The sequence below is a fragment of the Amblyomma mixtum genome, chromosome 2 (genome assembly GCF_055824585.1).
Source record: "Amblyomma mixtum isolate Tamu chromosome 2, ASM5582458v1, whole genome shotgun sequence".
NCBI classification, from domain to species: Eukaryota; Metazoa; Arthropoda; class Arachnida; order Ixodida; family Ixodidae; genus Amblyomma; species Amblyomma mixtum.
Genome location: NC_143013.1, coordinates 182,950,076 through 182,965,477, shown reverse-complemented (window position 1 = coordinate 182,965,477; position 15,402 = coordinate 182,950,076). Strand labels below are relative to the sequence as shown.

The following is a 15,402-nucleotide window of genomic DNA, read 5'->3' as shown; positions in this document are numbered from 1 at the left end:
AGTCACACAAGGCTTCAACGAAAACTGCGCACGACCTGAGCACGTGCGTGAAGCGCAGTGCTCGTGTCTGCGTACTGCGCATGCACAGCTCCTTGCGTACGCAAAGCCGTTGCGGAAGTAGAACTAAAATATTCGTAGACACGCATAGCTATTAGCAATTCTTACCTCCGTGTGTTAAATTCTCTTGAGCCGTAGATAATGGTGCGTTCCTCTTGGGCACGACGGTAGGACCAGTCACGCTTTCTTAGGTGCGTTTTGCGAAAAAGTAACCCTGAGGTCCGCATTATTATTTCAATAAAATAAGTATATTTGTTTATCAGTATATTTTATCCTTCTTATTCATGGAATGCCCGACCAGAGGAAGAAAGGAAATAGTGATAAGGCACACGAAGGGAAGACGATCATTCTTAAAAGCGTATGAGCTCAAAAGCACCATAAAAAAGCATGACATTTATTATTTTATGACAATCTTGCAAGAAATGCCGGCTGTCAAAGCATTCCAAACAAAACAGACCACTGCTGAGCTTTTCCAGAAAGTCTCATTTCATATCTACACAACCCATAATTGGGTCCTCGGTTTTATTTCTTTGTAAACATTCGAAGAATCACGTTTCGTTTAGATTTCTTCTGTCAGTGATGACACCGGCTGGGCAAACCAACTTTACTATATTGACTAGGCTTGCGTTGCTAGAGGCTCTTCACCGTCATGCAGGCATTGAGATTGTTCACAGTTTCCGGTACGAGGACTGCGTCGTCGCCGAGAACGTTTCCAGTCAGCCAAAAAGAATACGGAAAGCCCAATGGCTACAACAACGTTCACGGCGGAGAGCATGCGGTAGAAGCCATCGTACGATCCAAGGCTGTCACGAAAGAATCCTGCGGACAAAAAAATAAAGGGGGTGTAATGTATTGTTCAAAGATGCACTGAGGTGTACACGGCTGCACTTCGCTCCTGCTTCAGCCTCTGTTAGCGTAAATGCTAGGCATGAAAGGCGAAGCAGGGAAAATTGAAATGAAAAAAAAATAGCGGGACTGAAGGGTTTTCGTCTACAAGTGATCTGAAGCTCAATATACAGAGCTGCGAGATAGGGATTCGCTTCTCTTTATGTAGAGAGCTTATGTCTTCCCAACCACTATTTTGGACGAGACCTTGGTAGCATATGTTTCTGGTGAGGGTACGCGCAAGTGACATTCGTCGTTGGTATTAACTAATTTCACACTGGGACATAGACTACAGAGACTCAAGAGGACTGTCCGAAAATAGTAGTACTCCAGAATTGTCTCCACACTTGAAGGGACGTGCTTAGAAATAGGAGGAAACAGGAGAATAAGAACAAGCATGTCAACAGACGCATTGCGCTCTCTGTTCTGTGCTTCGAACGGAGCTTTGAGCATGCCTACGAACATCGCCACGTTTAGTGTTTGTACTCTGGAGTATGGCGCTTTGCATAACTCCATTATATTGTCTAGAAGTGATTCGGACATAAGAACGCCAAAAGGCGTTCAAAATAAACGCTTTAATAATTAAATAAACTCTTGAACCTCACAGAGGAGCGCAAATCACTGCGCTCCGGACGTTATTCGCAGTCATCATTTGTTTTTCGAATTTCTGCTATTGTGAGCCTCTTTACCATCAGCTCAACTGGCGGAAAAATGTACAGTATAAAAGATCTGGGTTCAAATGTCAAGCACGAGCGGTCTGCACCATCGGACAAAGTTCAGGGAAGGAAGGCTTAATGGCACTCCGTACGCCGTGACAATTTTTGACAGCCACGGATCCTACGTTCCCTACACTGCACCTCTCCTATCTAAAAAATGTGTGTGTGTGTGTGTGTGTGTGTTTGTGTGTGTGTGTGCGTGTGTGTGTGTGTGTGTGTGCGTGTGTGTGTGTGTGTGTGTGTGTGTGTGTGCACGCGCGTGTGAGTGCGCGCGTTTCTGTGTGTGTGTGCATGCGTGTGTATGCGCTCGCGCATGTGTGTGCGTGTGTGTATATGTGTGTGTGTGCATGTGTGCGCGCGTCTGTGCATGTGTGTGTGTGCGTGTGTGTGTGTGCGTGCGTGAGAGTGAGTGCGCATGCTTGTACGTGCACGTGTCTGTGTGTGCTCGCGCATGTGTGTGCGTGTGTGTGTGCGCCTCTCTGTGTGCGTGTGTGCGCATGCATGTGTGAGCGTGTGTGCGCATGCTTGTGCGTGCACGCATGCGTGTGTGTGCTCGCGCATGTGTGTGCGTGTGTGTGCGTGCGTGCGTGAGCGTGTGTGCGCGTCGTTGTGCGTGAACGCGCGTGTGTGTGTGTGTGTGTGTGTATGTGCTCGCGCATGTGTGTGCGTGTGTGTGCGTGCGTGCGTGAGCGTGTGTGCGCATGCTTGTGCGTACACGCGTGTGTGTGTGTGCGTGTGCGTGTGTGTGTGTGCGTGTGTGTGTTTGCGTGTGTGTGTGCGTGTGTCTGCGTGTGTGTGTGTTCAATGAATAGCATCAGCGCCACCGCACTTGCCGAGCGGTTCACCCATGGGCAATGACTTTGGAAGGAACACAGTTTTGTCAAAGTAAATGGTTGCTAATTTACGGCACTCCACATATTGAAATAACTCTTGAAATCCTATTTTTTCGAGTTTAAAATTTGTTATTTTATTTTGAGCAGCCTAATTTTAATGAGCATCAGGAAATTTTGACGCTACGATGCCCTTCCTACTGAGCACAATGCAGAAAGCCCGCTTCTGGAGCTCGTTTATCAAACCTTCAATTCTTCTTCCGCCTTCAGAATTCAAGATTTGTTGGCTTCGAAAAGAAAGACCCAAAGCCAAATAACTTCAGAAATACCAGGCGGGAATCCCTCGGATGGGGCTAGCTTGCGCACTTCAATGCTTCTGTACAGTGGCCAGTAGAATCACCTTCGTAGCCACGAGAGAGATTAAAATTGGCGACCCTATAATGCCAGGCAATGCATCAGATCCCAACGTTATGCATTCGCTTTATTGGGGCTGTGTCTCTTTACTACCTTGAGAAGGAAAGATAACCGCTGGCCCTTGAGGGTAACGGTGTGGATTCCAAGGGAAGGCAAGAGTAGCAGGGGGCGGCGGAAAGTTCCAAGGGAAAGTTAGGAAAAGAAATTTGCGGTAATACGGTGGCCACAGATGGCAAAATACAAGGTTAATTTCAGAGACGTGGGAGAGGCGCTTGCCCTGCAGTGGGCATAGTCGGGCTGATGGTAATGATGATGATGAGTCACTTGGTACCCATCGCGCACTACGTCATGTGGCTAGCTTAGCTACAGATGAAGGCCCTGTAGTGTGAAACACGTAGATGCGGAGCTTAAGATGGTCAGTATGTGTTGGCGGGCACGATAATTTTATTTATTTCTGGCGGTATTGATAGCCGCGAGTAGTTGCCGCAAATTTCAAAATTTGAAGGGCACGTTTTTTTGTTGTTGTTTTACCCATGTCATTTTTCTTGTCCGCTCAGTAGCTTGAAGCGAAACTTAGCTTCTTATCCGGTCTTCATCATGGGTGTTTGTGACTCGTGAGCAGGAACTTACGCTCACATGACCCGCTTTCTGTGATATCCAAAAGAAAATTACAATTTACTACTGCCATTTGTGAAACACTTCTGTTTCACCTCTCTACCACCGAGAAGCCGCTTTACATCTTAACTAGCCTCACACATGTCTTGTGTCTGTCAGCGAGATGATCACACGCCTGAACAGAACTTTATTGAATAATTAACGCTCTTGCAACTCGTCCGCTCCTGCTTATGTCACTGACTAGCACAGTGTCCATGGCATGGTGCTGATGATCAGGATTAGGGATTAGATATGTGGTTGTAGTTTCGAGACATGCAGAGTCTCTCTTATCTGAAAAGACAATGATATTTTATGGAAATCAAAATGATAGCTCAAAGCGAAGGGACAGGAAAAGAGCCAAAGTAGGCCGCGGAACCAGGGCTAGTTAATGGTACTCTAATCGAAATCAAGAACAAAAGTTGATAGTTTAACTTAGTTAAACCGAGTAGGCCTACGAAAGCAGGTGTTCATTCTTCAATTGGAGGGGGCACTTAAACTCCGCCTTAGGGGTTTGACACGATATCTTTAGTTGGTTAATGCCCATGTATACTGAATTTGTAATTGCTACTTAAGATTCATAGATGGCGGCTAATCCTCATACACCACTACTAGCGCAGTGGCGCAGCGGTTAAGCGATGCGCCACTGCACTGGCAGGTGGCTGTTTCTATCCCAGCCACCCGTCGGGATTTTGCGACCCATGTCGCTCTTCCGGAGCAACCTCTCGCCCAGATGGCACGAAGCTTGTCCGACCTTACCCCAGCCTACCCGAGTAACTAGTGTAAGCTCGGGTTGCTAGGCAACGGCACATGATCGTTTGGTAGCCGCACCGCCACGAGCTTACGCGAGGAGCCAAGCTGGGCTTTAGTAGTGTTGCTTTCGCAACAAAAAGAGTAAAAGGAGCAGGTGGTCCACGGTGGCCACGGACCACGCGATGAGCGGTTAGACCTGGCGTAGTATTGCTTTCTCAATAAAAATGGATATAGGCAGTGCATGTAATCTGAAGGCTAGATAACCGCTGATCGTTAATGTTAATGGACTGAATTCCACGAGAAACCAAGTGCAGCAAGAGGTGGAAAAAGTTAGGCCGGGGGATCAGATTAGGAAGTTTGCCGAGATAAAGTGGCCGCAGCTGGCACAACGCAGGGCTAATGGAATAGGTATAGTAGAGGCCTTTGCCCTGTAATGGGCTTAGTCAGGCTGTTGTTGATGATAATGAGGTTTATAAATCAGGTGTCCTTTTCCGGTGTTTTGGAAAAGAGTGTTTTGCATGAATATGAAGCACACGTATTACACTGGCAGTGCCTTGCACAGTGTTGCTTGGATCAGCAGGTTGAGACACGAGTTTAAACTCCTATAGCGTAACATAAAACGTGCGATAGAAACCGTAATGTTTTGAAATTCTTATATTCTTGAAATACCGTGAAATCCTTACTATAATTCTAAAAAAGAGTGCGACGAAATGAACTAGCTTTTGTCATGACGACAGATTTCTTAGATAATGTGGGAATTTCAGTTACACTAATTTTTCGTAGTTCTGTCATTATGAAACGGGACAGCACAATACTACAGAAAATACTGTTGTTACTACAAAAATGCGCGTTGTTACTGCTCGTTCATGACCGCATATAATGAAAATATCTGCGGTGACGACAGAACATTTTTTATTGTCTTTTTCGAGTGGACTGTGCTTCGCTAGCCGCATTTACCCACAAATATTTCGATGCATAGATGAACTGTTACTGTTAAAGAGACAAATACAAGGTGAATGTAAGACCAAGCTCTGTAATAGACGCAAAAATCTCAAGAGAAAAAAGGAAAAATTTCACCCAGCGTACGTCTAGATGACAAACTCATCAAACATTTTTCAGCTGTTATTTGAAGATATAGGATGTGGCTCTGGATATGTGGGCATTTTTATCGTGTCTGAATGCTCAGGAATGAGTACTAGCATGATTTTACTCTTTTATGCATGCGGTATCATTTTTTTCCCGAGAACTCTCCAAATTTTGCACATTTCTGGATGTAAATGGAGATTCGGTGGGACGATAGAAATATAGAACTTTTATCCCAGATTCTGGATGCGTGAGAACGAGATGAAAAGCGAAACACTGAGAGCGCTAACACCCTACAAACTATAAACTGTGTCTTGCGTCATAATCTACCTGTATCGATGTGTGAAGCATGTTCTTTGCTCCATTTTCATAAGGATTTCAGTCTGATTTTTTCCATAGTGTATATCGGTATCCAAATTATTAAGTTTGAAAGGTTATGTTATAATCATTTTCTAAAACAAAAGCATAAATATTCGAGAGAATAAATGCCACAAACACAGCTAGTAGTTCTGTACCGTGTGCAAAATTTCGTGGACGTTGTACAAGAAAAAAAACAGCATTTAGAGAGCAACAAAAGCTTACATCAGCTGACTACTGGTATGTACCTACAATGAACTCAGAAAAAATAATCGGGACTGTGCCCAGAGAACGGCGCTAAAGAATTCTAAGTGCTTGCCCTAAGGCTTCCCGCCTGTGCCGCTTCTTTTCGCGCCGAATGTGGGTGAAAAAAAAATAAAACCATCATTATGGTACTCGGTAATGCTTTAGTGCAGTGTAGCTGTTGAGAGTGATCTACGCGTTTGAATTGAGGGGTTTTGTTGTTATTTATGTACTTTTACGTTATCAAGTGCCGAAGCTGCTTTCACAGCGGTACCTTGTAGCCGTCGGTTCCGTTTTTGTCCCTCGGCAGCTGTCGCAGCGTTATATTTGAGGCACCGTCGTTGTGCTGCTGCACGGGCGGCCCGTTTACGATTACCGATAATCGTAATCTTCATATGAGTTATAAGGTACTGTTCACATGCATATGAGCTCTATACCTGGTAGCGCGCCTTTTCTTATAACTGCATTTAACTGTTACGCAGATGCGTAGAGACTGTCCGAGATGCTTTCAAACTCTTTGGCGGCGTCTAATGACCGCGCTCCCCGTCTATGACGACGATGGCTGAACGATATGGGACGAACAGGCTGCTTGAAATAGGGGAGTCACCCAGTCGTAGGGAAGAGCTTGCTTTGGCCACTTTATAAAGAGTAAGCTAGCTGTCGACCTGTAGGCGACAAAGGTAAGGCAAATGCAAGTGACCAGTTAAGGCCACACCTACGTTCCACCACAAAGGAACCACTAACAGCTGCGCTGCACAGTAAAACCATGAGAGCAAGGTTCCGGGCTAGCTGGTAGTGCATTTGAAGGAAGAAACAGCGTGACGAAACACGGACACACGAAGAAATGACACACACGAGCGCTGTGTGTGTGTCATTTCTTCGTGTGTCCGTGTTTCGTCACGCTGTTTCTTCCTTCAAAACCATGAGCTCCATCCCCACCTCCTTTCCTTAACTTGCTTATAGGTGCGTGAACGACAATACGCTACTGGCAAATACACGCTTACCTATCATCGAAGCGCTGCTCAAAGAGAAGGGTATCAAAGCGAAACCGAAAAGTCCAGTACAGGTCGCAACGGTGTCGATTCCAAGGTAGTGAACCAGCAGGATGCCCCGGACAGCCCCGGCGAACCCTTGCGCCACAGTTTCGACGATTCTCAGGGCCATTATGCTTGTCTCCGTGAAGACATGTGGCATTGCGAGCGTGCAAAGCGCCTCAATCGCGAAAGAAGTGGCGAAAAGCGGGTACCGAGCGCAAGGCACCCAGTCCGACAGCGGCACTATCAAGAGACGACCGAGAATCTGGCCGAGAGCGCCAAACACGAGGAGCTGCGCAGCAACGTCGAGTTTTACGCCTTTGTCCATCGCGTAGTCCACAATCGTCATCGCGAAGGCCATGAGCGAGTACTCGCCCACCACGGTAGCCGCAAGAAACACATGGAAAGCTGGCTTACGCAGCAAAAGCGCGCTCGCCTTGAGGACACCAAACGGCTGAGCAGGCTTTGTGGTAAAGGACACGTTTTGCAGCTGGAACGAGTCACGTTGGGACGAACACAAATCCGTGTCCTCGATGCAGATCGGGCAGGCCTGAAGAGAAATATGAGATTCCCTGAAAATTTTCCCTGGAGCTGTCGCGCTGTCGTCAGCGAGACTATTAAGCTGACCTGGTGATGATTCGTCAACAGGAAGCGGTGTTCTTTTCACATATTTTCTGTTTGCTTTGGAAAACGTCTGAGCATAAAGCCTTCTAAGGACGTTTTTGAGGCAACCAAACTCCAAGCGCAAAGGATTCTTCAGAAGCATGCTCAGCGGCACTGCGTGCAATATCAGGGCGCCGCATATTAGAAGGCCTCCTTGGAGAGCGTAAACTTCGTGTAAGCATGCCAGTACTGCTGGGGCGTATATTCCGGAGACGCTCCAAGCGACTAGGATGAGTGACACAGCCGTTCCTTTGTACTTGTCGAAGAGCATCATGCTGTAGACGCACACACATGTCAGGAACATCCCCATGCCTAGACCTGCGAAAAGAAAAGCAGAAAATAAAATATTAGTCTGCTATTAACTTTGGAATAGCGATCCGCCCGCATAGAGTCGAACGTTTCCACTCGCCTAGAAGATTATCAGCCAAGCTTTTTTATTTACATCGGTTTACCTCGTGGGAGCAAGAAGGACAGTTAAAAAAGCGAATTTACAAAAAACCAGCACCTACTATTCTGATAGACAGAAAACGAGCAACGCGAGTTAGGGGAATAAACGCAAAGTATTGGTATTCTCGATAAAATAAAAATCACGAAACGAATCCGGGCTACGGTTCTTGTACGAACCGACTGCGGTAGCTTAATTTTCTGCTGCGGCCGGCAAGGTGTGAAATATCGGTTGCGAATGCTTTCTTCATGTTGAGGTGAAAAGCACAAGACGCTGTTTTACTATGCGAGGGCAATGTATGCTAAAAAAACGCTGGCGTTCCAGACTAACTTCGTTTCCGCCACTGCGGTCCATATTTATGTCGTCCACGCTGCGCTTCCTCATTCATCTCTTCCTTGACTGCTCGCTTTGGTGTTCACCAAGAATAGGACATTAACCGCTTTCTTTTGTTCTTCAAAGCAATCTGTTATATGTAGACATGTGAGAAAACCGAATTAGGAAATTGTCGTGTCCGGTCGCTGTGTTGAATGCAGCGAAAGACGCACACGGTACTTTAAGACTTCGTTTATTTAAAGCCGATGAGGGTGCGACCAGCGTCGACCGAGGCAGGAGCCGAACTGGCCGCCCGAAGAAAGGAGGGAGCGGAGAAGCGTCCACGGGAGGGAGTGGCTTCCCAAAACAGGAGGAGGATGCGGGGGCGCATCATGGGGGGGCATCTGGCGACAGCGTGCGACGAGGGGCAAGTGGTCGTTAGGAGGAGGATGCGAGTGGTCGTTAGGAGGAGGATGCGGGGGCGCACACACACAAAAGCAATAAGGGGACACAACACTTCCTTCCCCCTTAGAAAGTTGCCTGGTATCGTGCAGGGGGTCGGCGCTCACGCGTGGAGGCGCGCTGGCTTTGTGCGCTCGGGGGAGAAACACTTGTAGGCTGGCTGTTGTTCGCTGTGTCTCCTAGGTCTGTCCTGGGCGAAGTCTCTTCTTCCGGGAAGAGGTGCCAGGCTATGTGGGAAGATGGTGCACGTGTTCTCTCCGCTGGCGGACAGCTCTCAGACGGCGTCGTAAATCTACGCAGCTGGTTGAGATGTCGGCGTGCTACTGTGCCATGTATGTTGACGAGCCAAGAGCGCAGGCCTATGCGTCTGACAATTGTAGCTTCCTCCCAGCGTGGCTTTTTCAGAAACTGTCGGGCGAGGACGCGCTGCCCCTCATTAAGCGTGCCGCAGCGCGGAATTGCTTTTTCTTCCCGGAACGTCTCTGCCTTTGGCTCGGGGAGGATGGCTGTGAGCTGGGTTCGCATTTCACGCTCGAACATCATTTTCGAGGGGGTCTCGCCTGTTGTGCTCTGAACCGTCGTGTGCTGCTTGAAGAGAAAGCGCGCAAGGCGGCGCTGCAGCGAGCCTGTCTGATCTCTTTCAAGGGCGCGTTTTAGCTCGGCTACGTAGCGCTCGGCTTGTCCGTTTGTCGCTGGGTGGTAGGGGGCCGATGTAACTGATGAGATCCCGTTGTCGCGATAAAACTTGAGGATCTCCGCAGACACAAACGGTGTTCCGTTGTCCGACACTACCTTGCGCGGCAGGCCGAACGTTGCAAATAGTGATCGGAGGTTGTCAATGACTGCTGCCGAAGTCGTCTGTCCCATTTGCCTTATCTCAAGCCACTTTGTGTAGGCATCTACGACCACAAGGAAAGTGCAGCCCTCAATTGGTCCTGCAAAATCAATGTGCAGTGTGTGCCATGGTGTGTCTGGCTTTTCCCATTCTGGGACAGGAGCTTTCGGCGGGGCGCTCCGGCTGCTCTGGCAAGGCTTGCATTCTCGCACCACTGTTTCGATGTCGTTGTCAATGCCAGGCCACCACATGTAGCTTCTGGCACACTTTTTCATTGCAACGATGCCCCGATGTCCGGCGTGGATGAGAGACATAGCTTGTGCGCGTAGTTCTCTCGGCATCACAACTCGGGACCCAAATATGATGCAGCCGCGATGGGTGCTCAACTCTGTAGCTCGCCTGCGGTAAGCGTCGAAGTTGTTCCCTTTGAGTTTATGCACGTTGCCTTGTTGAACAGCTGTGTAAACTAGCCGGAGAGCTGCGCACTTCTGCGTAGATGCTGCAACTGTGCCTGCTGTAAGCGGAGGTTCTGGCAGTGCTTCGAACATCAGAACGTCTCCTGGTGGAAATGGTTCGTCAACAGTTGCGTCTAGTGGCAGACGGCTTAGCGCATCGGCGTTTTGATGTTTACTCCCATTGCGGTAGACCAGAGCGTAGTCGTACGCTGAGAGTTTGATGCACCAACGTGTCATTCGCGGAGACAAAGTTGGTGGCATAGGCCTTTGTGGTCCCAGAATGCCCAATAGCGGTCGGTGATCGGTTATAAAGGTCACCTTCCGGCCGGCAATGTACTGGTGAAAATGTGTCGCCGCGTAGACGATGGCTAGCCCTTCTTTGTCAAGTTGCGCGTAGTTGCGTTCTGCTTGCGACAACGTACGTGAGGCGAAGGCGATGGGAGCTTCCCTTCCTTGCTCGTCAGTTTGCGATAGAACCGCGCCGACTCCGTACGGTGATGCGTCGCAAGCCAAAAGCAGAGGCTTCCTTTCGTCGTAGTGGCGGAGGACTGTACATCTCCGAATCAGGTCTTTCAGGGCATCGAATGACTGCTGATGGCGTGGCGACCATGTCCATGTCACATCTTTCCGAAGGAGTTGGTATAAGTCGTTGGCCACGGTAGCTCTTTGTTCCAAGAACCGGTCGTAGAACGTCAAGAGTCCGAGAAAAGCCTGTAGCTCCTGCTTGTTTGTTGGAGCTCGTGCTTCTGTGATCGCTCGCACTTTGTCCTCGGTAGGGTGAATGCCTTCCGCATCAATTCGGTGTCCCAGAAATTGCACCTCTGGCACCGCAAAACAGCACTTCGATTTGCTTATGCACAAATTAGCGTTTGCTAGCCTTTCGAGAACGAGCTCTAGGCGCACTGCATGCTCTTCAGTGGAAGTGCCACTGATGATGACATAGTCAAGGTAGACACAAACTCCTGGGATGCCCTGAAGCACTGTCTCCATGAATTTTTGAAATATGGCCGGGGCTGCAGCTACGCCAAAAGGCAGTCGCTTGACTTTGTACAAGCCTTTCAGTGTGTTAATTGCCAATAATTCAGCAGTTGACTCGCTCACCTTCAGCTGCTGATACGCCTGGGTGAGGTCCAATGTGCTGAAGACTCTTGCGCCACGCAGTACACTGAATACTTCTTCAGGTGTCGGTAGCGGGTAAGAGGACGCTTTAGTCGCAAGATTGACGGTGCTCCGGTAGTCTCCGCAGAGGCGTATGGTTCCGTTCTTCTTGCGAACTACGACAAGTGGTGTGGCCCATTCTGAATGCTGCGTCGGCTCGATGACACCTTGCTGCTCCAGTTTGTCCAACTCTTTTTCAACTGAATCTCGGAGAGCAAACGGCACCGGCCTGGCCTTCAGAAATTTGGGTTGCGCGTTGTCCAACAACTCCAGTGTGACCGGGGGCCCTTCGTTTCCTGGAATCTCTTCCGAGAATACTCTTTCGTATTTCTCTTGCAGTTGCTCAACCATGTTCTGGCTCGGCGTCTGGTGTATGCCGCATATCATCACGCCTAGTGGAGAAAACCAGTTTCTCCCTAGAAGGCTTGATCCTGTGCCCTTCACAACAAGCAGAGGTAGCGTATGGGTCTGGCCGTTGTAGTTAACCTGCACGTTGGCAGAGCCCAATAGTGGCAGATTCTGTCCTGACCACGTTCGCAGGTGCGTGACGTCTTGTTGCAGGGCGGGTGCGTCAGATGGCCATGAAGTTCGGAACGTGTCCTCACTGATCAGAGTACAGGCTGCGCCGGAGTCCACCTCGAACTTAATCAGCTGGTGATGTACGCTTACTTCTGTAAAAATCTTCGGTCGCGTGCCGAGATTCATGGTGTTCAGGTCGTACAACACAGATGGTGTTGCTGATGTTGTTCCATGGAGATCAGATAGCGGCGTATTCTCTGAGGCGTTGACGCTGTGATTAGGCTGGGAAGGTGACTTTATCTTGGCAAGTCTCCGTTTCGTAATGCATGCTCTTTCGATATGCCCTCGCTTGTGGCAAAAATTACACGTGGCTGACTGGAATCGACATCCCTGGGGGTTGTGTTGGTCGTCACACCGCCAGCAGCGTTGTGCCTTTTTGACCGATTTTACAACAACAGAAGGCTTGCGCACCTGGTTGCTTGTCGGGTGTACCGGCTCGGTGTTCCGGCGAATCCCTCTCTGCTGGTGACCGGCGCTCTCCGCTCGAACGGCGATGTCGTAAGCTTTGCTGAATGTGAGGTCCTTCTCAGCGAACAGGCGCTGCTGCAGTGACTCGTCACTCAGTCCGCACACAAATCTGTCGCGTAACATCACGTCCAAGGGAAGCATGGTGGTGTTAGCAGAAGAAGCTGCGTCTCCCTCCTGCCCGGTAGCTGTTGTCGACAGCGTTCCAAAACTGCAGTCGGCAGCGAGCTTCTTGAGCGCGGCTACGTAGGCGCTCACAGTTTCTCCTCCCAGTTGATCTCGTCGTTGGAAGCGAGCCCGGCTGTAGACCTCGGATGGCCTTGGGTCGTAGTGCTTTTGCAGCGCTTTTACGATGTCGTCGTAAGACACTGCCGCTGGTGTGCTTGGCTGAATAAGGGCGCAGACAGTATCGTAGGTCTGCTCCCCGCACAGCGTCAGCAGGTTGGCCCTCTTCAAGGCTGGGTCTGTGATGTTGTTAGCTTCAAAGTAGAACTGAAGGCGTCCAACCCACGATGACCACGATGAGCCGTTGAACTCTGGTATCTGATTGGGAAACCCTCGCGTAGCCATGGCTTGTCAATAGCGTTGCGTAGCGCGGGTCGAATCCACTTTCTCGTCGCCACTGTCGTGTCCGGTCGCTGTGTTGAATGCAGCGAAAGACGCACACGGTACTTTAAGACTTCGTTTATTTAAAGCCGATGAGGGTGCGACCAGCGTCGACCGAGGCAGGAGCCGAACTGGCCGCCCGAAGAAAGGAGGGAGCGGAGAAGCGTCCACGGGAGGCAGTGGCTTCCCAAAACAGGAGGAGGATGCGGGGGCGCACCATGGGGGGGCACCTGGCGACAGCGTGCGACGAGGGGCAAGTGGTCGTTAGGAGGAGGATGCGAGTGGTCGTTAAAAGGAGGATGCGAGTGGTCGCTAGGAGGAGGATGCGGGGGCGCACACACACAAAAGCAATAAGGGGACACAACAGAAATTTGTGTTGGTAGGGCCAGTGGAGCTGATAGAGAAGAGGCCTGAATGAACATCAATTAAATGAGCCTTCGTCATGCACTGGACGTTACTCGGCTGATGATCTTTGCGACTATCATGAGGTGTACGAGAACACTGATGCGCAAAGCAGCATTAAGGCTAACTGTTCTCGACTGCGGGATCACAGCGCCGCTTTTCAAAATTACATTGGTTTAAATAAAAATATAATGTGGCGAAATAACCAAAAAGATTTTTCAAGTGCAACAACACTTTTAGGAAAATATGCGGTGCTTTTAACAGCCGTGCTTTTTGTAGAAGTAACTGGTCACGCGACGCGCAATGTCACCTCAGCTGGTTCTTTTATGCGAAGCATACTACTTTAGCTACCACTTCAGCCCGTCACCGTGGTTATGCGCCTCCAAATCACGTGATACATGACGTCACACCACGTGACACGATGACGTCACGACAGTGGAGAAACGGGGGCCCACCTCGCGCCGTCGCTGTGGTTGTGCGCCTCCAAATCACGTGACACGATGATGCCACACCACGTGACACGATGACGTCACGGCAGTGGAGAAACGGGGGCCCACCTCGCGCCGTCGCTGTGGTTGTGCGCCTCCAAATTACGCGACACGATGATGCTTCGCATTCTCCAGGCTTAACCAAGTTAAGCCTCAGCCATTTTTTTTTGTTATGATGAACTCAGACTGTATTTTTTTGATCTCATGCAATCGCTCCTTGCTTTAAGAGTGTAAGTTATGTTTTGTGTTTTGAAAGCCACAGCTTCTCTCACGAGATGTGAAAGCTGTGAATTGGAAACTTTGAGGTCTAACGTCCTTAAGTGACAGACAGACAATGAGGGTCGCCGTAGTGGAGTCCTCCGGGATAACTTAAAACACCTTTGGTTCTTAAATGTACGCTGACGTTATAAAGCGCAGGGGAAGTTTTGTAGGTTTTGGCCGCCATTGAGGCTGTGACACTAGGATCAAGAGTCTTACCCCATAAACACATAGAAATCGTGGCGGGTAATTCAGCGTTGTGGAAAAAGTAGATAATCAATGACACAAAAAATAGTCAGCTCAAATTAAGCCAATCACACAGTTTGGTTGCTAGGCGCGATAAAGTTATGAACATTCCAAAGGGCATATGTGTAATGTTACACGGTCTTACTGCAGGACAGAGAGAGCAAAAACCACTTTTATTAAAGCAGCTGGAACTACCATATCAAAAACACATGTTGTCTGCGTGCAGTCGGTAATAGGCTAGGCTGACAAACCATTTATGCTGTCTTGGACTATGACCACAGACAGCTCGGTGTGACATTTTTCTCAAGCCTTTAAACGCTCTCTGGTTTCTAGCGTCGCTATCACCGTTGGGATATTAGCCGTAACAAAAATAAATGTCCTGCGTGACACCGCGCCGCCAGTAAGGTGCTCTCGAAATTCACTATAAGACGGTCGCCGTTTATTACCTGTCGTCTACAATTAATGCACCTAAGTACGTCTGATTTCACACACTTGATTTTTAAAGAACAGGATGAAAAAGGAAGGGACGCGTTCATCATTTATCAGCCGTGGTCATATTGTGATCGTCAAGGTTATCTCGATTATGACAAGGTGATCATCTCAAGACCATGGTCTCCTTTATACGATTCCTAATTAAGTGTAATTAATGGCCTTGCTGTGGGGGTCAACGTGTACGTGTATCACTTGCTCCTGGATGATCTGTGCATGAAAGGGGGCCCTAACACGAATCAGTCACTATTGTGCAGGTAGTCTAAAGAGGCTAGACAGTGGGCTCTTTTGAAAGTGTGTAGGGGTTAGTTGTAAATCTATCGGCTACACATGTAGGGCAAGGGTCCTCTATTTGGCAAATATTTTCACAATCTTCCTGCTCATTTATTCAAAAAACCGCAAAGTCGTGCAGAAATAGATGTTTCCTAGTGAAGTGTGGTTTACGAAGTATTCGAAATGTCTTGGTCACGTGCCGTTTCCGACGGGAGTCTTTGTAGTCGAAATTATGGCTTCTGG

The 15,402-nt window shown here is 48.9% G+C and overlaps 1 protein-coding gene across 2 annotated transcripts in view; it reads right to left on the bottom strand.

Annotated features, from left to right (window-relative positions):
* Positions 1–542: 542 nt before the first annotated feature.
* LOC149361771 (monocarboxylate transporter 12-like) overlaps positions 543–15,402 on the bottom strand; it is a 92,583-nt gene continuing 77,723 nt past the window's right edge. For both annotated transcript variants that reach the window (XM_089572810.1, XM_089572811.1), the window contains exons 4-5: positions 6,994–8,004; positions 543–876 (exon numbers count right to left, since the gene is read on the bottom strand). In XM_089572810.1, coding sequence (XP_089428936.1) covers positions 674–876; positions 6,994–8,004 — 1,214 coding nt within the window. In that variant the 3' untranslated portion in view covers positions 543–673. The remainder of the gene's footprint in view (positions 877–6,993; positions 8,005–15,402) is intronic.